We start from the raw sequence: 24,316 nt of genomic DNA, 5'->3' as shown, positions 1-24,316 counted from the left end.
CTATGATGGATGACAAAAAGCTGTCAGTTAAACCATCTGAGTCCACCATCATTAATGTTTCAGAGACACTTTCCACCTCAACTCAGACTGAACATTTAGACAGGACAATATCTGAAAGTGCTGTCACAATGACCTCAGAGATGACAACTAGTAAAGATTTGCTGTCCCCGAGGATTTTTTTAAGCATGCCATCAACAGAGTCTGAAGCATCAGGAGATGACACCTCTGAAATGTTTAGCAAAGATTTGTCAACCAGTTCCTCACTTCACACTACAACAAAATCAGACGGAGATCTCACTAAAACACTGTCTGACATAACGAAAACAATCTCAATGTCCACTTTATCAGATACTTTAGTTACACAAGATCAGACAACTGAGACACATAGTAGAGAACCTGTTTCCTCTCTTGACTCTACATCATCAAGCACAGTACATACATTAACATCACTGAGTACTGAGCACTCAACGGGACAAACATTCACAAGTCAAGACGTTACTTCACAAACAGCAGCAACCACAGTGACTGTTATTGAGGACAAAGTGCTGTCATCAACACCATCAAAGTCCACCATCACTGATGTTTCAGAGACACTTTCCTCCTCTGCTCAGACTGAACATTTAGACAAGACATCATCTGAAAGCGGTGTCACAATGATCACCGAGATGACAACTAGTAAAGATTTGCTGTCGCTGAGTATTTTTTCAAGCTTGCCAACAAGAGAGTCTGAAGCATCAGGAGATGACACCTCTGAAATATTTAGCAAGGATTTGTCAACCAGTTCCTCACTTCATAATACAACAAAATCAGATGGAGATCTCACTAAAACACTGTCTGACAGAACAAAAACAATATCAATGTCTATCTCATCAGATACTATCGTTACATATGATCAGACAAGTGAGACACAAAGTAGAGAACCTTTTTCCTCTCTTGACTCTACATCATCAAGCACAGTACATACATTAACATCACTGAGTACTCAGCACCCAACGGGACAAACATTCACAAGTCAAGAAGTTACTTCACATACAGCAGCAACCACAGTGACTGGTGTTCAGGACAAAGAGCTGTCATCAAAACCATCTGAGTCCACCATCATTTATGTTTCAGAGACACTTGCCTCCTCTTCTCAGACTGAGCATTTAGACAAGACATTTTCTGAAAGTACAGTCACAATGGCCTCAGATATGACCACTGCCAAAGGTCTGCTGTCACCATCAAGTTATTTTTCAAGCTTGCCATCAACAGAGCATGAAGCATCAGGAGATGACACCTCTGATATGTTTAGAAAAGATTTGTCAACCAGTTTCTCACTTCATACTACAACAAAGTCAGAGGGAGATCTCACTAAAACACTGTCTGACATAACAGAAACAATCTCAGTTTCCACCTCATCAGTTACTTTAGTTACACAAGATCAGACAACTGAGACTAGAGAACCTGTTTCCTCTCTTGACTCTACATCATCAAGCACAGTACATACATTAACATCACTGAGTACTGAGCACCCAACGGGACAAACATTCACAAGTCAAGATGTAACTTCACATGCAGCAGCAACCACAGCGACTGTAATGGAGGACAAAGAGCTGTCATCAACACCATCAAAGTCCACCATCATTGATGTTTCAGAAACACTTTCATCCTCTACTCAGACTGAACATTTAGACCAGACATTATCTGAAAGCGCTGTCACAATGATCTCAGAGATGACAACTAGTAAAGATTTGCTGTCCCAGAGTATGTTTTCAAGCTTGCCATCAACAGAGTCAGAAGCATCAGGAGATGACACCTATGATATGTTTAGCAAAGATTTCATTACAACTAGTTCATTGTACATACCGAGAAAATCAGACCAAGAACTCTCCAAAACCACAGGAAAAATCTCAGTGTCAACCTCAACAGATGCAGTGGCTACAGGAGATAAGACAACTGAGACGCATAGTAGAGAACCTGTTTCCACTCTTGACTCTACTGTAACTAATACCCTACATACATTTACATCACTGAACACTGGGGTCTCAAAAGAAAGAACAGTTACAATTCAAGATGTTATTTCACATACAGCACCAACCACAGTGACTATGATGGATGACAAAGAGCTGTCAGCTAAACCATCTGAGTCCACCATCATTGATGTTTCAGAGACACTTGCCTCCTCTTCTCAGACTGAACATTTAGACAAGACATTTTCTGAAAGTACAGTCACAATGAGCTCAGAGATGACAATTGCCAATGTTTTGCTGTCACCGTCAAGTCATTTTTCAAACTTGCCATCAACAGATTCTGAAGCATCAGGAGATGACACCTCTGAAATGTTTAGCAAAGATTTGTCAACCAGTTCTTCACTTCATACTACAACAAAATCAGACGGAGATCTCACTAAAACACTGTCTGACATAACAGAAACAATCTCAGTTTCCAGCTCATCAGATACTTTAGTTACACAAGATCAGATGACTGAGACACATAGTAGAGAACCTGTTTCCTCTCTTGACTCTACATCATCAAGCACAGTACATACATTAACATCACTGAGTACTGAGCACTCAACGGGACAAACATTCACAAGTCAAGATGTAACTTCACATACAGCAGCAACCACAGTGACTGTAATGGAGGACAAAGAGCTGTCATCAACACCATCAAAGTCCACCATCATTGATGTTTCAGAGACACTTTCATCCTCTACTCAGACTGAACATTTAGACCAGACATTTTCTGAAAGCGCTGTCGTAATGATCTCAGAGATGACAACTAGTAAAGATTTGCTGTCCCAGAGTATTTTTTCAAGCTTGCCATCAACAGAGTCTGAAGCATCAGGAGATGACACCTCTGAAACGTTTAGCAAAGATTTGTCAACCAGTTCCTCACTTCATACTCCAAAAAAATCTGCCGAAGATATCACTAAAACACTGTCTGACAGAACAGAAACAATCTCAGTGTCCACTTCATCAGATACTTTAGTTACACAAGATCAGACAACTGAGACAGATAGTAGAGAACCTGTTTCCTCTCTTGACTCTACATCATCAAGCACAGTACATACATTAACATCACTGAGTACTGAGCACCCAACGGGGCAAACATTCACAATTCAAGATGTTACTTCACATACAGCAGCAACCACAGTGACTGTTATGGAGGACAAAGAGCTGTCATCAAAACCATCTGAGTCCACCATCATTGATGTTTCAGAGACACTTTCCTCGTCTACTCAGACTGAACATTTAGACAAGACATTATCGGAAAGTGCTTTCACAATGACCTCGGAGAAGACAACTAGTAAAGATTTGCTGTCCCCGAGTATTTTTTCAAGCTTTCCATCAACAGTGTCGGAAGCATCAGGAGATGACATCTCTGAAATATTTAGCAAAAAATTGTCAACCAGTTCCTCGCTTCATACTACAACAAAATCAGACAGAGATCTCACGAAAACACTGTCTAACAGAACAGAAACAATCTCAGTTTCCACCTCATCAGATACTTCAGTTACACAAGATCAGACAACTGAGACACATAGTAGAGAACCTGTTTCCTCTCTTGACTCTACATCATCAAGCACAGTACATACATTAACATCACTGAGTACTGAGCACCCAACGGGACAAATATTCACAAGTCAAGAAGTTACTTCACATACAGAAGCAACCACAGTGACTGTTATGGAGGACAAAGAGCTTTCAGTTAAACCATCTGAGTCCACCATCATTGATGTTTCAGAGACAGTTTCCCCCTCAGCTCAGCCTGAACATTTAGACAAGACATTTTCTGAAAGTACAGTCACAATGACCTCAGAGATGACAACGGCCAAAGGTCTGCTGTCACCATCAAGTTATTTTTCAAACTTGAGATCAACAGAGTCTGAAGCATCAGGAGATGACACCTCTGAAATGTTTAGCAGAGATTTGTCAACCAGTTCTTCACTTCTTACTACAACAAAATCAGATGTAGATCTCACTAAAACACTGTCTGACAGAACAGAATCAATATCAGTGTCTACCTCATCAGATACTATAGTTACACATGATCAGACAACTGAGACACATAGTAGAGAACCTGTTTCCTTTCTTGACTCTACATCATCAAGCACAGTACATACATTAAATTCACTGAGTACTGAGCACCCAACGGGACAAACTTTCACAAGTCAAGATGTAACTTCACATACAGCAGCAACCACAGTGACTGTAGTGGAGGACGAGCTGTTATCAAATCCATCTGAGTCCACCATCATTGATGTTTCAGAGACGCTTTCTTCCACTGCTCAGACTGAACATTTAGACAAGACATTATCTGAAAGTGCTTTCACAATGTCCTCAGAGATGACAACCGCTAAAGATTTGCTGTCCCTGAGTATTTTTTCAAGCTTGCCATCAACAGTGTCGGAAGCATCAGGAGACGACACTTCTGATATGTTTAGCAAAGATTTCACAACAACTAGTTCATTGTACATAACAAGCAAATCAGACCAAGAACTCACCAAAACCACAGGAAAAATCTCAGTGTCCAGCTCATCAGATGCAGTGGCTACAGGAGATCAGACAACTGAGATGCATAGTAGAGAACCTGTTTCCACTCTTGACTCTACTGTAACTAGTACCCTACATACATTTACATCATTGAACACTGGGGTCTCAAAAGGAAGAACAGTTTCAAGTCAAGATGTAACTTCACATACAGCACCAACCACAGTGACTGTGATAGATGACAAAGAGCTGTCAGGTAAACCATCTGAGTCCACCATCATTAATGTTTCAGAAGCTCTTTTCTCCTCAGCTCAGACTGAACATTTAGACGAGACATTTTCTGAAAGAACAGTCACAATGATCTCAGAGATGACAATTGCCAATGGTTTGCTGTCACAGGCAAGTTATTTTTCAAACTTGCCATCAACAGAGTCTGAAGCATCAGGAGATGACACCTCTGAAATGTTTAGCAAAGAATTGTCAACCAGTTCCTCACTCAACACTACAACGAAATCAGACAGAGATCTCATTAAAACACTGTCTGACATAACAGAAACAATCTCAGTGTCCACCTCATCAGATACTTTAGTTACACAAGATCAGGCGACTGAGACACATAGTAGAGAACCTGTTTCATCTCTTGACTCTACATCATCAAGCACAGTACATACATTAACATCACTGAGTACTGAGCACCCAACGGGACAAATATTCACAAGTCAAGATGTAACTTCACATACAGAAGCAACCTCAGTGACTGTAATGGAGGACAAAGAGCTGTTATCAAAACCATCTGAGTCCACCATCATTGATGTTTCAGAGACACTTTCCTCCTCTGCTCAGACTGAACATTTAGACAAGACATTTTCGGAAAGTACCGTCACAATGACCTCAGAGAAGACAACTAGTAAAGATTTGCTGTCCCCGAGTATTTTTTCAAGCTTTCCATCAACAATGTTAGAAGCATCAGGAGATGACACCTCTGAAATGTTTAGCAAAGATTTCACAACAACTAGTTCATTGTACATAACAAGAAAATCAGACCAAGAACTCACCAAAACCACAGGAAAAATCTCAGTGTCCAGCTCAACAGATGTAGTGGCTACAGGAGATCAGACAACTGAGATGCATAGTAGAGAACCTGTTTCCACTCTTGACTCTACTGTAAGTAGTACCCTACATACATTTACATCATTGAACACTGGGGTCTCAACAGGAAGAACAGTCACAAGTCAATATGATATTTCACATACAGCACCAACCACAGTGACTATGATGGATGACAAAAAGCCCTCAGTTAAACCATCTGAGTCCACCATCATTAATATTTCAGAGTCTCTTTTGTCCTCAGCTCAGACTGAACATTTAGACAAGACATTTTCTGAAAGTACAGTCACAATGACCTCAGAGATGTCAGCTGCCAAAGCTTTGGTGTCACCGTCAAGTTTTTTTTCAAGCTTGCCAACAGAGTCTGAATCATCAGGAGATGACACCTCTGAAATGTTTAGCAAAGATTTGTCAACCAGTTCCTCACTTCACACTACAACAAAATCAGAAGGAGATCTCACTAAAACATTGTCTGACATAACGAAAACAATCTCAGTGTCCACCTCATCAGATATTTTAGTTACACAAGATCAGACGACTGAGACACATAGTAGAGAACCTGTTTCCTCTCTTGACTCTACATCATCAAGCACAGTACATACATTAACATCACTGAGTACTGAGCACCCAACGGGACAAATATTCACAAGTCAAGATGTTACTTCACATACAGCAGCAACCACAGTGACTGTTGTGGAGGACAAAGAGCTGTTATCAAAACCATCTGAGTCCACTATCATTGATGTTTCAGAGACACTTTCCTCCACTTCTCAGACTGAACATTTAGACAAGACATTTTCTGAAAGTGCTGTCACAATGATCTCAGAGATGACAACTAGTAAATATTTGCTGTCCCCGAGTATTTTTTCAAGCTTGCCATCAACAGAGTCTGAAGCATCAGGAGATGACACCTCTGAAATGTTTAGCAAAGATTTGTCAACCAGTTCTTCACTTCACACTACAATAAAATCAGACGGAGATCTCACTAAAACACTGTCTGATATAACAGAAACAATCTCAGTGTCTACCTCATCAGATACTTTAGTTACACAAGATCAGACAACTGAGACACATAGTAGACAACCTGTTTCCTCTCTTGACTCTACATCATCAAGCACAGTACATACATTAACATCACTGGGTACTGAACACTCAACGGGACAAACATTCACAAGTCAAGATGTTACTTCACATACAGCAGCAACCGCAGGAACTGTTATTGAAGACGAAGAGCTGTCATCAACACCATCAAAGTCCACCATCATTGATGTTTCAGAGACACTTTCCTCCTCAGCTCAGACTGAACATTTATACAAGACATTTTCTGAAAGTACAATCACAATGACCTCAGAGATGACAACGGTCAAAGGTTTGCTGTCACAGTCAAGTTATTTTTCAAACTTGCCATCAACAGAGTCTGAAGCATCAGGAGATGACACCTCTGAAATATTTACCAAGGATTTGTCAACCAGTTCCTCACTTCAAACTACAACAAAATCAGACGGAGATCTCACTAAAACACTGTCTGACAGAACAGAAAAAATCTCAGTGTCCACCTCAGATACTTCAGTTACACAAGATCAGAAAACTGAGACAGATAGTAGAGAACCTGTTTCCTCTCTTGACTCTACATCATCAAGCACAGTACATACATTAACATCACTGAGTACTGAGCACCCAACGGGACAAACATTCATAAGTCAAGATGTTACTTCACATACAGCAGCAACCACAGTGACTGTATTGGAGGACAAAGAGCTGTTATCAAAACCATCTGAGTCCACCATCATTGATGTTTCAGAGACACTTTCCTCCTCTGCTCAGACTGAACATTTAGACAAGACATTATCAGAAAGTGCTTTTACAATGACCTCCGAGAAGACAACAAGTAAAGATTTGCTGTCCCCGAGTATTTTTTCTAGCTTGCCATCAACAATGTTAGAAGCATCAGGAGATGACACCTCTGATATGTTTAGCAAAGATTTCACAACAACTAGTTCATTGTACATAACAAGCAAATCAGACCAAGAACTCACCAAAACCACAGGAAAAATCTCAGTGTCCAGCTCAACAGATGCGGTGGCTACAGGGGATAAGACAACTGAGACGCATAGTAGAGAACCTGTTTCCACTGTTGACTTTACTGTAACTAATACCCTACATACATTTACATCACTGAACACTGGGGTCTCAACAGGAAGAACATTCACAAGTCAAGATGCTATTTCACATACAGCACCAACCACAGAGACTGTGATGGATGACAAAGAGCTGTCAGATAAACCACCTGAGTCCACCATCACTGATGTTTCAGAGGCTCTTTTCTCCTCAGCTCAGACTGAACATTTAGACAAGACATTTTCTGAAAGTACAGTCACAATGACCTTAGAGATGACAGCTGCCAAAGGTTTCGTGTCACCGTCAAGATTTTTTTCAAGCTTGCCAACAGAGTCTGAAGCATCAGGAGATGACACCTCTGAAATGCTTAGCAAAGATTTGTCAACCAGTTCCTCACTTCACACTACAACAAAGTCAGAAGGAGATCTCACTAAAACACTGTCTGACATAACAGAAACAATCTCAGTTTCCTCATCATCAGATACTTTAGTTACACAAGATCGGACAACTGAGACACATAGTAGAGAACCTGTTTCCTCTCTTGACTCTACATCATCAAGCACAGTACATACATTAACATCACTGAGTACTCAGCCCCCAACGGGACAAACATTCACAAGTCAAAATGTTACTTCACATACAGCAGCAACCACAGTGAATGTTGTGGAGGACAAAGTCCTGTTATCAAAACCATCTGAGTCCACCACTATTGATGTTTCAGAGACACTTTCCTCCTCTGCTCAGACTGAACATTTAGACAAGACATTATCTGAAAGTGCTTTCACAATGACCTCGGAGATGACAACTAGTAAAGATTTGCTGTCCCCGAGTATTTTTTCAAGCTTTCCATCAACAGTGTCAGAAGCATCAGGAGATGACACCTCTGATATGTTTAGCAAAAATTTCACAACAACTAGTTCATTGTACATAACGAGCAAATCAGACCAAGAACTCACCAAAACCACAGGAAAAAATTCAGTGTCCAGCTCATCAGATGCAGTGGCTACAGGAGATCAGACAACTGAGATGCATAGTAGAGAACCTGTTTCCACTCTTGACTCTACTGTAACTAGTACCCTACATACATTTACATCATTGAACACTGGGGTCTCAAAAGGAAGAACGGTTACAATTCAAGATGTTATTTCACATACAGCACCAACCACAGTGACTATGATGGATGACAAAGAGCTGTCAGTTAAACCATCTGAGTCCACCATCATTAGTGTTTCAGAGACACTTTCCTCCTCTGCTCAGACTGAACATTTAGACGAGACATTTTCTGGAAGTACAGTCACAATGACCTCAGAGATGACAATTTCCAATAGTTTTTTGTCACCAACAAGTATTTTTTCAAGCTTGCCATCAACAGAGTCTGAAGCATCAGGAGATGACACCTCTGAAGTGTTTAGCAAAGATTTGTCAACCAGTTCCTCACTTCATACTACAACAAAATCAGACGGAGATCTCACTAAAACACTGTCTGACAGAACAGAAACAATCTCAGTTTCCACCTCATCAGATACTTTAGTTACACAAGATCAGACAACTGAGACACATAGTAGAGAACCTGTTTCCTCTCTTGACTCTACATCATCAAGCACAGTACATACATTAACATCACTGAGTACTGAGCACTCAACGGGACAAACTTTCACAAGTCAAGATGTAACTTCACATACAGCAGCAACCACAGTGACTGTAATGGAGGACAAACAGCTGTCATCAACAACATCAAAGTCCACCATCATTGATGTTTCAGAGACACTTTCCTCCTCTTCTCAGACTGAACATTTAGACAAAACATTATCTGGAAGCGCAGTCACAATGATCTCAGAGATGACAACTAGTAAATATTTGCTGTCCCCGAATATTTTTTCAAGCTTGCCATCAACAGAGTCTGAAGGATCAGGAGATGACACCTCTGATATGTTTAGCAAAGATTTGTCAACCAGTTCCTCGCTTCATACTACAACAAAATCAGACGGAGATCTCACTAAATCACTGTCTGACAGAACAGAAACAATCTTAGTGTCTACCTCATCAGATACTATAGTTGCACATGATCAGACAACTGAGACACATAGTAGAGAACATGTGTCCTCTCTTGACTCTACATCATCAAGCACAGTACATACATTAATATCACTGAGTACTGAGCACCCAACGGGACAAACATTCACAAGTCAAGATGTTACTTCACATACAGCAGCAACCACAGTGACTGTAATGGAGGACAAAGAGCTGTTATCAAAACCATCTGAGTCCACCATCATTGATGTTTCAGAGACACTTTCCTCCTCTGCTCAGACTCAACATTTAGACAAGACATTATCAGAAAGTACAGTCACAATGACCTCCGAGAAGACAACTAGTAAAGATTTGCTGTCCCCGAGTATTTTTTCAAGCTTGCCATCAACAGAGTCTGAAGCATCAGGAGATGACACCTCTGATATGTTTAGCAAAGATTTGTCAACCAGTTCCTCACTTCATAATACAACAAAATCAGATGGAGATCTCACTAAAACACTGTCTGACATAACAGAAACAATCTCAGTTTCCACCTCATCAGATACTTCAGTTACACAAGATCAGACAACTGAGACACATAGTAGAGAACCTGTTTCCTCACTTGACTCTACATCATCAAGCACAGTACATACATTAACATCACTGGGTACTGAGCACTCAACGGGACAAACATTCACAAGTCAAGATGTAACTTCACATACAGCAGCAACCACAGTGACTTTTATGGAGGACAAAGAGCTATCATCAACACCATCAAAGTCCACCATCATTGATGTTGCAGAGACTCTTTCCTCCTCTGTACAGACTGAACGTTTAGACAAGACATTATCTGAAAGTGTTGTTACAATGACCTCAGAGATGACAACTGGTAAAGATTTGCTGTCACCCAGCTTCTCGTTGTACTCTTCAAGCAAATCAGACAAAGACCTCACCAAAACCACAGGAACAATCTCATTATCCAGCTCATTAGATGCAGAGGTTACAAGAGCTCAGACAACTGGGACGCATAGTAGAGAACCATCTGGGTCTACCATCACTCATGTGTCAGAGGCTCTTTTATCTTCTGCTTGGCCTGGACATTCGAATGAGAAATTATCCGAAACCACTGTCACAAGCACATTGACCTCAGAGAAAAGAACAGTAAAAGATTCACTGTCATTTTCAAGTTTTGCTTCTGTTTTGCTGCCCACAGAGTCTGAAGCTTCAGGAGATGACACCTCTGACATGTTTGTCAAAGAATTTATGACATCAGGTTCTCCATTGTACAGCACAACAAAATCAGACAAAGAATTCAGTACACCAACACCTGACACAGCAGAAACATTTTCAGTGTCCAGCTCAACAGACGCTGAAGCTACAAGCACAGAACATACATTTACATTGAGCACTGGGGTCTCAACCAGACGAACAGTCACAAGTCAAGATGTCACATCACATATGGCAACAGCGACTGTGTTGGAGGACAAAAAGCTATCAGCAAAACCATCCGAATCCACCGTCACTGATGTTTCAGAGACTCTGCTCTCCTATGCTCAGACTGGACATTTTGTACAAAGTACAATGCTACCAAAGGGGACAACATCAAAAGATTTTCTTTCACTCTCAAGTTTAGCCTCCATTTTGCCATCTTCAGAGTATGATGGTTCAGGAGATGACACCTCTCATACGTTCGGTAAAGAATTCACAACAAGCTCTTCGCATAATATTGCAATTAAATCAGATGATGAAATCAGCAGCAACACAGCTTCTGTAAAAATGCAAACAGAGCAAGCTGCCACACTAACCCTTTCCACAATACCTTCTATTGACATGACAAATGCAAGCTCAGTGTGGACTTTAACTCATGCAGAGATCCCAAGAATTCAGCCAAATCAAACAGAATCCCTCTCCACATTTCCCACCACGATCTTAGAGAAAACAGTTCAACAAGAGGTTTCAAGTGATAAAGATATGATTACACCGACAACAAAATCATATGATCATTATATTGTAGCCACGGATGAGGCAGAAATTCATGAAACTGACCAAACATTAGAACCAGTGAGGTATGAAAGTTCTTCACATTCTACATCATCCACAACAAAATTGTTTTCTAGCACAGTCCGAACAGTGGATACAGACTCAGCTTCTGAACAAGGCAGTGGAGACCTTTCTGAAAATGAAATGGTTGGAGATGGTGGCTCTGGTGAAATATCTTCTGTTGTTGTAGAATCGATTCCTCCCCAAGTTACATCATCAGAGGACAAGACAACTGTTGTTGGTTTTGAGTCAATTACTGATTTTGGAGTGCAGCCATCAGAAAATATAACTGCAAGAATAGATGTTAAAACAGCTGTGAGTGGAGAAGCTCGATCAGTCACAAGTCAAGAGGTCATGACATCTCAAAAAGAGTTTGTCTCCTTAACAACTGAATATGAATCAAGTTACACAACACAGCCTGTTAGTACAAGATTTACAGAGTATGTTGTTGCCACCCAGACAGCCCCAGTGTCTTCCAGACCTTCTCATTCTATTCCAGAATTGACACAGTTGACTAGTCACGCCACAGAATCAAGTCATACTGCAACTGGATCAAGTAAACCTAGCCACACTTCAGGTGCAACAGTTGAATCTGGCCACACTGTACTTCCAGCTATCCAAATAACGCCTGGTTATTTTAAGCTCAGCCAAACATCATCAGTCACTGAAAGTTACAAAGCGACTTCAGCTCCTCTCAGGACAACAACACTTATTGCCCCATCTTCTAGCCAAAGGCTTAGCAAGCACACAACAATCTCATCTGTAGATTCAGAGGATGACACAACAGATGATGAAGGATCAGGGGAGTCCCCTATCATGCATGTTTCATCTGCAACCAAAATGCAGACTGGTTCTCCTACAGTTCGGACAGCCAACACTGGCTTTACAGAACTTGACAGGGATATCACTATAACACAAAGTTTGAGCTCCATTACATCAACCTTTGTAGACAGAGAGGGCTCTGGTAGTATTGAAGATGACCAGGAAACCACTCAGCAAGAGGGTTCTGGTGAGGAGGACAGAGTGAGTCCAACATCTGAAATCTATGATAATTATAACGTGGCCACAGATAAGGTGGAAATCATTGAGGTTAACCGCACATCAGAGGCAGTGAGTTCTGGTTCCTCCCATTCCACATCTTTCACAACTGAATCAACATTACTGTATAGCACAGTCCAAACAGCATTGAAATCCTCATCGACTGCAAGTAGTGAAATCACAGCTGAAAGTGAAGTTGATCAAGATACTGCCTCTAGTGGTGAAATATCCCCAGCAGCTCTTGAGACACAACCACATAGAACTGAAGCTGCACCTGTGGCAATAGTGTCAAGCACATCTAAAGCTTCATCAGTTTCAGAGACTCAAACGAGTTCCTTACAGCCAAGTACTCCAGAAATCAACTTCAATGAGATTTCATTATTAACCACAGAATATGACAAGGAATTGTCCTCACCTGAAGATCCTACTGATGAGATATCTAAAACAGCAACAACTAAGTCATATGATGACCTAACTGTAAGAACTGATGAGGCAGAAGTTTATGAAACTGAGGAGAATGCAGGATTCTCAAGTGCTGCATCTTTCACTGGCAGTACAGACTTCATACATCAGTCAACTTTGTCCCAATTTCCCTCTTCCCCGAGCTCCACCCTGTCAACTGTAACATTTACAACTTCACTTTCAGAGGATGGCAGTGGGGAACACTCAAAAGAGGATGGAGCAGAAGATTATGGATCAGGTGATGACACAACTCCTGTGACAATGTCACCTTTGGTCTCAAAAATGAAACAAACAACCATTAGCATTACATCCATTAGCTCAGTCAGAGGTGGACAATACAGTACATACAAAGTTGTTTCACACAGAACCACAACACCTCAAATGCAGAGTGTGTTCTCAAGCACAAACGCTGAAGGTTTCACTCTGGTCTCAGAGACAGCACGTACAGAGAAGGAACCTTCTGGTGGTTCTGTCTCAGAGTCAACAGCCACTAGCTTTACTGCTGCAGAAACACATTCTGATGTGGTAACCACCCACACTGTATTGCCTTCTTTAGTGACATCTCAAGGTCCTGTGTCCACCCCTACTCCATCTGTCGTCTCTAAGGAAAATGCTGATCAGCAAGTCCCTCCAGTAAGTCCAGTCTTAGTATTCACAGGGGAGGTGGAAGATGAAGATATGCTGTTTTCAGCTGTAACGGAGAGTATGATAGATCATAGCATCAAACCAGATGATATCACTAAGGATGAAATTATCCTTGATGCAGATACTATGTCTGTTTTAGAGCAGTCTTCACCTTTTGCCCCTACAATTGTAACAGAAGAAGCAGGTGGAGTAATCCCAATTTCCATGATGCCACATCCATCAAGCATAACGACAGAAGAACCAGAAGGATCTGGAATGGATGGCACCGATTTACCTCAGTTACATGTGCCATTTGAAACCTCCACAGATGAGTTAATGGTTCAACAAACAACATCAAACCCAAACATCCTGCAGAGCAGTTCAAAATATGTAGATGAGGAAACACAAGCTACAACAGAAACTCCTGAGGCTACTGATGCTGATGTAAATGAACACATAATAGATCTTCAGACCTCCACAGAATCCAAACAATTTACGATGGAGACACTGACTGACGACTTCTCGAGAGACACTGTGTCTACTGAAGATTATAATGTGAAAACAACCCCCAAATCATCTCAAGTGTCCACAGACAGATTCATAGACATAGTTTCAGCTGAAGAGCACCAATCTGAGGATGTTCTAAACATTCAGACCCTATCAACACAGGCTTCCAAGACCAGAATGGAAACAATGTCACCAACAGCCCTAGAAAGAAAGACAACACCTCTATCCCCGCATACTATATCTTTAGAGGTGGAAGCTTCAACTGAACTAACAGACCTATATGAACCAGTTCAAACAACTATGTCCAGTCACCATTTCACTTCAACCCTTGCTGTTACAAGTAGTTCCCTATATGTTGATTCTGTTTCACATGAAGAATCAATTTACTTTACTGGAAATGATGCAACATCTACTCAACATTCAGGTGAGATCACAGACTCAGAACAGTCAGTCTCTCCAGTATCAGAATTAAAAAGCTCTGCATCCTTCCATGCTGATTCAGATCAAACGTCTGTCACAGATTCAGTACTTATAGATTTAGAAAGTGTCAGCATGGCTGAACCTGCCAAGACCACTGCAAGTACACACACTGAAACAGCAGTAACACATGTGAATGATTTAACAGCTGACACAGAGGAAACTTTAGACATCACAAATGTTGATGACATTGAATCAAGTAGTCCCACTTCTGATAAGGTAATTCAAGGAAGTGAATTAACAAACACAGATATTTCATTTGGAATTTCTGAGGAAAACACAAGTACATTATCTTCTTTAACAGATGATGGTTCAGGTGATCAAACTAGTGAAATGTTTATAGGAATGTCTGATTCAACAGACTCTCCTTTAACAGCTGCAGATGATTCAGTTTCAACATCTGTTGAGACTGATATTGTGTTTGTGACCTCCTTGCCTGAAGCAATCACAGTAACTGATCCATATCAGCAAGCTTTGTCTGAGATGACAGTGACACATAAACCCAACACAGACACTATGACGGATGGAGATGTGCCGTTGCCATCAACAACCATTCCCACACCTCGTATATCTGCATCAATAATTAACATGTCTACGGACATAGTAATGTTAGCGGGGTCTCCTTCATCTACATCCATACCAGGTCTGAGTGACAAAACAGAAACTCCTCTTTTCTCTAAAGAAGGGAAAGACAATGTAATAGATTATGATACAAAAACTGAACCTTACAACGTTGAGTCCATACCAGATTTCATGAACAAAACAGACATTGAGAATGAGACTGCCTTAGACATTAGCTCAGAATTTATGACCAACATTGATGACATCACCAAACCTGTAGGGGTGAAGAGCTTCACCACCTCACAGCTTGATGTTAGGACTGATTTTGAGACCACATCACACCCTAATATTGAGACAAGCTTTGAGACCACCCCACAGCCTTATGTTGAGACTGGTTTTGAGTCCACTTCACAGTCTAAAGTTGAGACTAGATTTGAGACCATTTCACAATCAAACATTTACATTGGCATTGAGGTCTCTACAAAACATGAGGATAGTGCAACAAATATTGATGGAAACACACAAACAGAAGTTTTGAATGTCGAGACCACCTCTCATCTTGACATTGAAAAAAGCTTTGAGACAACCATGCAACCAGATATTGAGAGTGTCTCAAGAACTGAGAGTGATGCTTCACTAACCAGCTCACCAACCTGTGGAACAAGTGGTTTAGATAGAAGCATGTCTGGGGAGGTAAACACAGTCTCATCCAATAAGCATCTCATCACAACAAGACTTTTTGATGTCACAGATGAACCAAGTTCTGCTTCTATAAGTAAAGAAAAATCATCAGAAGAAGGAAGAGTTGAACATGCAACCCAACCCAAACAAAATGACACAGAATTCAGGACCACCACACAATCTCAATATGATGGTTCTGTACTTTCCAGTAGCTTGAAAAGCAGTTCAGAGGAGGATTTCGTTATCACAGATATCCCTGAATCTCATTCGGTTCAGGCAGTGATTCTGTCCACTGCAACAATGTCACTTATACCTCTGACACAAGAGACTGATGTAAAGATTGTTAGTAAGGAAACTTCCTCAATCAAACAAGAGGCAGCTGGTCAGATTGAGGAAGCTGTAACTCTTGCAACTGAGATTCCTATTCAAGTAAGAGAAGATCAGATGTCAACATCAGTGCCTACATCTCTGAGTGAGACTGCAACACCATTTGCTTCTCATGAGGATGTTTCTGAGGCCACTTTGGTTGAAAGCTCACCCCCAAGGTCACAGAATGAAAGCAGTGCAGAAGACCTTGCATACACAATGATCGGGCAAACAGTAGATATTCCAGGTAGGATGTAAAAATACATTTAAAAAACAAACTGTTTTAAAAATAAATTTAAAATAATTTAAATAGGCTACTGTACTTTCTTTACCTATATAAATATACTTGTTTGTGCACAGTAGCATGCTTACATCTTCCCTCTTACTGCAGGTGTTCACTCCTGTTCTGATGATGTTTGCTTGAATGGCGGTTCTTGTGCAAAAATAGGCAGTGCTCAGATCTGCAGCTGTCCACCTGGATACAGTGGTGAACACTGTGAAATGGGTAAGCTGCAATGATATTTAATTTATTTATTAAAAGTGCACTGCATAACTTTGGTCTCTCTGTTGCCATCTGTGGCTGAAACATGAAATTGCATGTTACTTGCAACCTTGTTTATTTATTTATTTATTCAGAAAAATCTGATAGTTTGAGCAAATAATCATATATCTTTCACTATAATACTGGAGGTTTTTTTTTTTAATCTGTTTATGGACATGGCATAAATAGGCCAAGGCAAATGATGTAAACCATTAATTTCCCACCAAATACATATTTCAATAATTTCCCACCACATACTAATAAATTTTTTTTTTCATCCAAAGTTCGAATTTTAACATATGCACAACATTGGAATATCACATACAACATTTGCTAATGAAGCACCGTTTCAATCCAGCGGAACGAAGAGAACAAAATTGTCACTTCCTGATAAACTTCCTAAAAAATATCACTAAGAAAAGTAGGAGCAACTGATGTATATAATAAATTACTTGCATCTCAAAGAGTGCAGATGAAACTCAATACATGTGTTATCTATCTTGCTTTGCTGATGCTGATGTTTGGGAACAAGAGAGTTCGGGAGAGTTCGGGAAGGTTACTTTACTTATTTCATCCCATCACGCAAAGTCACAATTTTTATGTGAATTGAGTAATTTATTTCAGACTGATCTCATGAAATGGCGTACAGTATGAATGACACGCCAATTCGTATTTCCATTTTTGGCATGCAATCAACACGCCTAATCGCTTTTCAGCGTGTTTATGAACGTTGTTGACTTAACGTTACATTACTGTTTATATAAATATATGAACTACCCCAAACCCATCCCTAAACCTCCCCATCACTAGGGTTAATAGCATTTATGAGTCTTCCCCTACCATCCTAGGAAAAAAAAATATCGCTCCCCAGATGTAGATCTACATTTTGCTTCGTTTCCCTCGGACATTTAACGGCGTGTACATACACGCGGATTCACTCAGACATTTAATGGCGTAGACATACAGCTCAAAATGCGAATAGATAACACGCCACTTGACTTGACAAAAGTCATGATGTTATGTTGTTTATTTTATAAATGTGTTTCCATCGTAGTTTATGCATGTTTTCTTATTGGAAACAACAGGTATCCGACTCAAATGAGCGCATACATTTTTATGCACATTTTTAGAATTATAATAGTATAAAAATAGGTGGATAGAAACAGACACTGTTGTCAATCAAGTTAGACAACTTTTAAACGGTTTCAAACTATTATTTTTTTAATGTACTTTGTCAATTGTCCGATTTAGTTGATTTTTACACAAACATATTTGTTAGTGCATCTGGCGTTTTAAACTTATTGCACTTACAGTACATTATTTACTCATCTTATAATTTTATTTATTTATCAGACATTGATGAATGTCACACAAACCCTTGTCGGAATGGAGGAACATGTATTGATGGCCTAAACTCATTCACCTGTGTATGTCTTCCGAGTTATGCAGGAGCACTGTGTGAGCAAGGTAAGATTGTATTTATCAAATAATCATTTGTTCGATACCTAAGAGAGGTAATCAGTGTAGTCATCATACTAGATCTGTCAACATGTTGATATTGTGTGACGCTACTGTAGCCACTGAGGTTGATGTGGAGATGTACTGTAACAAGTGAACCTCTGAAATTTCATATGAGGTCATTGCTAGATGTGACTCACAGTTTGGTAGATACTGAAATTGTGTGTTCCAAAACTGTTGTATGCTAGCTGACAGACAAAGTGATGCTGTACTTTCCACTTTTTAAGGGGATACCATTTCTTACAGCTGTTAAGACCATCAGCCATCACTCTTTCCCTTATCACACTGTAGACGTTGATTTACACTTTACATGAGTAAGTGAGATTGCCTTCTTGAGAGTTCTATCCTCGTCAAACCATTACAAGTGTTTGCTTCATAAACGAAAATTCGAATCATATCAAAATCTCTCACATCTGACTTTTGAATTAAAACTGTAAACTGTCGTCATGAGTGCATTACCTTCTTGAGTACACTGAGCAATCTTTTTACTTATCTTAAACTTGAGATAGCATTAACATTGTATGAAGAAGTGTCTCTTGTAGTGGAACTGTTACTGTTACTACTGTTACAACTGTTACTACTCAATGATTTAGCAGTGACTAAGAATGTAAGTGTTTCAGTCTCAGGGGCCGTTAACACAGAACAAATTGTTGCATTTATCTGTGCTTTTTTCCCCATTGCGTTTCTATGCACATGGGTTAGAAAGACGTTTGACCATTGCACTCATGTCTGGCATCTTTTGCAATGTCTCGCACATGACACTATGACGTAACTACTAATGAACAATCATACACATTAGTTAATAATAATAATAATAATAATAATAATTTATTACATTTATAGCGCTTTTCTCTGCACTCAAAACGCAGAGAAACATAGAAGGGGGAATCTCTTCAACCACCTGGATGATGCGACGGCAGACATATTGCGCCAGAACGCACACCACACACCTATATATATATATATATATATATATATATATATATGTATATGTGTGTGTGTGTGTGTGGGGGGGGGGGGGGGGATTATTAGGAGTCCATGATGTACAGGCCACTGGGCAAATTTGGCCAGGATGCTGGGGTTACTCCCCTACTCTTTCGAAAGACATCTTGGGATTTTTTTGTGACCGCAAAGAGTTAGGGCCTCGGTTTAACGTCTCATCCGAAGGACGGTGCTCTTTGACATTATAGTGTCACTATACTGGGGCGTTAGTACCCACAATGACCACAGTGTGAGCACCCCCTGCTGGCCTCACTAACATCTCTCCAACAGAAACCTGGTTTTCTCAGAAGGTCTCCCATCCAGGTACTAGCCAGGCTCAGCCCTGCTTAGCTTCAGTGGGCAACAGTCTTGGTTGGGCTACAGGGTGATATGGCTGCTGGCTATAATCCGTTTTATTTCAGCAGTGGAGTGATGATGAAGTAAACAAATCAAGTGCTTGATTAAAAGTACAGATACAGTAATAAAATATTACTCCAGTAAAATTATAATTAGGCAGATTAGTCTTTCTAATCTAATAACCAGATTTAGTCATTCTTCAGCTGTAATGGTAATGGTTATTGCTAATATCCAGATTTAGTCATTCTTCTGCTACTCTACTTTTATTACTTTTCTTAGAAAAGTCTACTTTTATTAATTAATTCCCTATATTTTCAGTTCCCCACAGTCATGGCCTTAAGTACATGAATTTACTCAATGGAATTCTATGCTGAGGAAAACAGAGACACACAGTACTGTATATAACATATAAAACTAATCTAAGGTTAGTTATGGCAAAGCACTTGTGTGGGGTTCCTTTGTGAAGTTGATTTCTTACAGAACACACTTAGAAAACCACACTGGCAAACATTTAACTTTAACGTTATATGTATTTGTTAAAATTGCTACTTCTATTAATAACATTAAGAAAGGTCACAACTCAATAGTTTTGTATGGCTGTTCATTAGTTACTTCTTGGTTATTTTTCTTGAACCTTAATTAGAAGATAATTATTAGTAGTTCTCAATGAGGTTTGATAGAATTCATGGTAACACTTTATGTTATGACCCGCAAACAACTGTGTAAGTAAACCGAAATTACGGTGTAGGTTTCTGTAATTATAGTGTACCTCTGTGTAGGTATAAGGGAACAATAAAATTATGTTAAATTTTGGGTAATAAAGGGGTACAACCAGATATACAAGCAAATTATTTATAATTATTTTGAAACTTACAAGTACTTAATTCTGTAAAGTAGTTCCAGGGTAATTTTGAAATTATATATATACACGACGAGGTGTTTTCAGGCACGTTGTTGGCGTGTTGCTATTTTGAGGCAACTAAAATATGCACAGCAGAACACAACCCTTTTTATAATATGAAAAATTAAAGGATTAAAATTTAAAATATTATTATTGAGGACAGAAATGAGGCCCAATTAATGATGTTAGAAGGTGTAACGAGCTCCTTCACCTGTAGCCTGGCATATGTTAACAGAATAGTTACCTGTTAGTTTAAAAATAATTACATACAAATAATTTGTTTGTATATCTGGTTGTACCCCTTTATTACCCCAAACTTAACATATTGTTGCCCCTATACCTAAACAGAGGTACACTATAATTACAGAAATGTACACCATAATTTCGGTTTACTTATGCAGTTGTTTGTGGGTCGTAATATAAAGCTTTACCGAATTCATTACTAATTGATTTACTAACTGTTACTTAACACAATCATAAAATTGTATTACATAGTTAACACATCTTACTTAGTAGTTAACAGTAGTGAACTGTTGCAGTAAGTAAGAAACAGTATTCTAAAGTGTTCCCATTTAATGCAATCAAATGCTGATCTAGAAATAAGACTAATAACTTGCTGGGTTGATAATATGTTTACTTTAAAACTCTTTGAATTTCCCAAGCAGTTACAGTGGCTATTTGTTTGACATAATTTACTTTGGTATCATATCTTTCTTAAACAATGCCTCAGAGCAAAGCATCCAATCTTCTCCACAGCACTGCAGACATTCGTATGCAAAAATGAATTGGCTTCTTGATATGATAGACACATGGAAGTAACTTTTGCTCGAAGTGATATTGCTGAACTGGCATGTAATTTAAAATGAGGATGAAAGGGAGTGATATCATATTCCCTCAGGTCCAGTGTGAGTGGGAAATCATTCTCACTTGAAAAGAGTGCTACCGAACAAAAGAGGTTTGATTTATTATACTGATAAGAACAGCCTTACAGTGTAAGCCTAAAGGTAAGGACTAATAAAAAGAAATTGACAGCAGACAGACTTGCAACCTCAGGATTATCTCAGTCTCAGGGTCTACATGCCAATCTTATATGTAGTAAATCAACAGTAATGCATACATGCTTTTCCACAGACACCGAAACATGTAGCTACGGATGGCACAAGTTCCAGGGCCACTGCTACAAATACTATCCTCATCGACGTAACTGGGACACAGCAGAGCGTGAATGTCGTCTCCAGGGGGCACACCTTGCTAGTGTTTTGTCCCATGATGAACAGCAGTACATCAACCGTGAGTATACATAAAACAAGTCATGGACATTCTGTCTATCATCAGCTTTAATTTACACCTTTAGTTACATTTCCATGCAAACTAATGATGGTTATTTATGAGGAAGGATACTTTGCTAGTGAATTTACCTTTGTTTCTCTCTCCTGTTGTAGGTCTCGGCCATGACTACCAGTGGATCGGTCTTAATGATAAGATGTTTGAGAATGATTTCCGGTGGACAGATGGTAGAGTTGTGGTAAGAACTTTCTTCAAAACGTATTTACAAGTTTCTAAAATGTGTTTTGAAAGACTGGTGTCGATGCAGACATACCAAGTTGACATTTTTCTTGAAAAATCTACTACTATAAAAACAATAGGAACGTTAAGCAAGAATGTGTAGATGTGGGGTTACTGTATGCAAACAGCTCTGGTTCTAGAGGTGTTCCTCCATTGAACATGAAAGTGGCCAATTACAGTCGTTTAGTCCTGACTGGGCTCTCACTTCAAAGATATAATTGCAGCATTTTGTGGGGAAGGGCCAAACAAGCCCTGAGGGGCATGAGATGAGTTTTCAGCTGTGGAAGTCCTCTTAGGACTGGATGATAAAAATAAAAAGAGTTGAGAAGAAGCTTACAGGTGTGGACAGGTAATGAAGGTGTAGGATGAGCAGCACCTGGAACTGGCTGCACTTAAGATGATACAGACTTACATTGTGAGTGGGTGACATTTCACTCCATTTGGTATCAGTGAGGTACTATAAACAAACCACTGGAGTTTGCTCTCTTTTACTATTCTGTTTACAGAAGAGTTACTCTATTAAGAGTTTGTTTCTTCATGCGTCTAAGTATGGGGTGGCAGTGGCTCAGTGGTTCATGTAGATTGTCTACAAACCGAAAGGTTTGTGTTTCAATCCCTGGTTTCAAGACACCTAACCCCAAGACACCTAACACCAGCTGCTCCCGACAAACTGGATGGCGCCTTGCATGGCTGACACCGCCATCGGTGGTGTGAATAAATGAGTGAATGGGTTTTGGTGACCATTGTGTCTATGAAAGCGCTATTTAAATGCAGTTCATTTACCATTTACCATCTAAGTATGTGCCATTGGAGTTATCTAGACGGTCAAAAACTGCATTACGTCAATTTCCAAGCAGGGAGCGCACATTCATTTTGTGAGAGAAAAGCAGCAGGACGTTAGGTGAATTGATATTCACAGGCTTGCTGAAAGATCATAGCTCTGGCATGTGTCGATCAGATATACTTAGCCTACGCTACTTTTAATATGTACAAACTTTGCAGTTTTAATTTAAGCTAAAAATGAAATCCCCTATAGAAGAGTGCCATATACATTGAAATTCATATATTATCCACAGTGCAGTTGTCCTGAGAAAGATGACTGCGACATCACATCTGCACCATGTGGATGCAGTGAATACAGTTTGTCCATGATAGTAAATTACTCTTACTGTGACTGCTGGTTGTTTTTAAAATGTGTCTGTAACATTTAAGAGCAGGTAGATGTCTGCTTCTGCTTGTTCAAGGGCAAGTGTGCACAGATGCTGGCATGACCTTGATTTATCCCTCCTTTGACATTTATCTTTTGCGTATAGACCTACTCTTGGAGTATATGGCCACTAAGTCAAATCACTTCCTTGAAAAAAAAAGTATTTTTGTTTGTATTTTGTGAGTTCTTTTTTAATCTTTCAAATGCATTACACTTCTCTCCGCAGCTCCATATTGCAGTTTAGTAAATGTACTCAGCGCCCCCTAGTGATGTCTTTATCATTGTCATGACCTCCTACGTGTTCCAATATGAATATTCTCTGCTTCAAAGCCTTTGAAAGTTAACACTGTGTTCAGTGCTGTATATTGCTGGTTTTGACGCAGATTGAATTTGAAGTGCTGAATTATTTTTAAACACTGCATAAGTGTACATCATATAATTATTATAATATGTAAAACAAATTTCTTTAGGATTGTTGTCTCCCTCACATTGCCGTTCTCATCTCTAGCTTTATGCTTCCCCTACAGCAATATGAAAACTGGAGACCGAACCAGCCGGATAGTTTCTTCTCCTCAGGGGAAGATTGTGTGGTAATGATCTGGCATGAGGATGGCCAGTGGAATGATGTACCCTGCAACTACCACCTCACCTTCACCTGCAAGAAAGGCACAGGTGAAGTTTCAGCTTCTGGATGAAGATCATTTATAGAATAATATTAGGACATGCATTATTTTCAGTCAAAGTTTATCTGTGGTTGTATGCAGACAAACTTAAAGTCATGT

General features: G+C 39.7%; 1 protein-coding gene across 1 annotated transcript in view; it reads left to right on the top strand.

Moving 5' to 3' along the window:
* The window catches only part of vcana (versican a), a 46,675-nt gene that overhangs the window by 19,929 nt on the left and 2,430 nt on the right, over window positions 1-24,316 (top strand). The window contains exons 9-15 of the mRNA XM_089130696.1: window positions 21-14,453; window positions 14,508-16,710; window positions 16,855-16,968; window positions 18,358-18,471; window positions 21,893-22,051; window positions 22,204-22,286; window positions 24,062-24,206. Coding sequence (XP_088986822.1) covers window positions 21-14,453; window positions 14,508-16,710; window positions 16,855-16,968; window positions 18,358-18,471; window positions 21,893-22,051; window positions 22,204-22,286; window positions 24,062-24,206 — 17,251 coding nt within the window. The remainder of the gene's footprint in view (window positions 1-20; window positions 14,454-14,507; window positions 16,711-16,854; window positions 16,969-18,357; window positions 18,472-21,892; window positions 22,052-22,203; window positions 22,287-24,061; window positions 24,207-24,316) is intronic.

This window comes from Pimephales promelas, chromosome 4 (genome assembly GCF_988280905.1).
Source record: "Pimephales promelas chromosome 4, fPimPro1.hap1.1, whole genome shotgun sequence".
NCBI lineage: Eukaryota > Metazoa > Chordata > Actinopteri > Cypriniformes > Leuciscidae > Pimephales > Pimephales promelas.
This window is presented reverse-complemented; position numbering and strand designations above follow the sequence as displayed.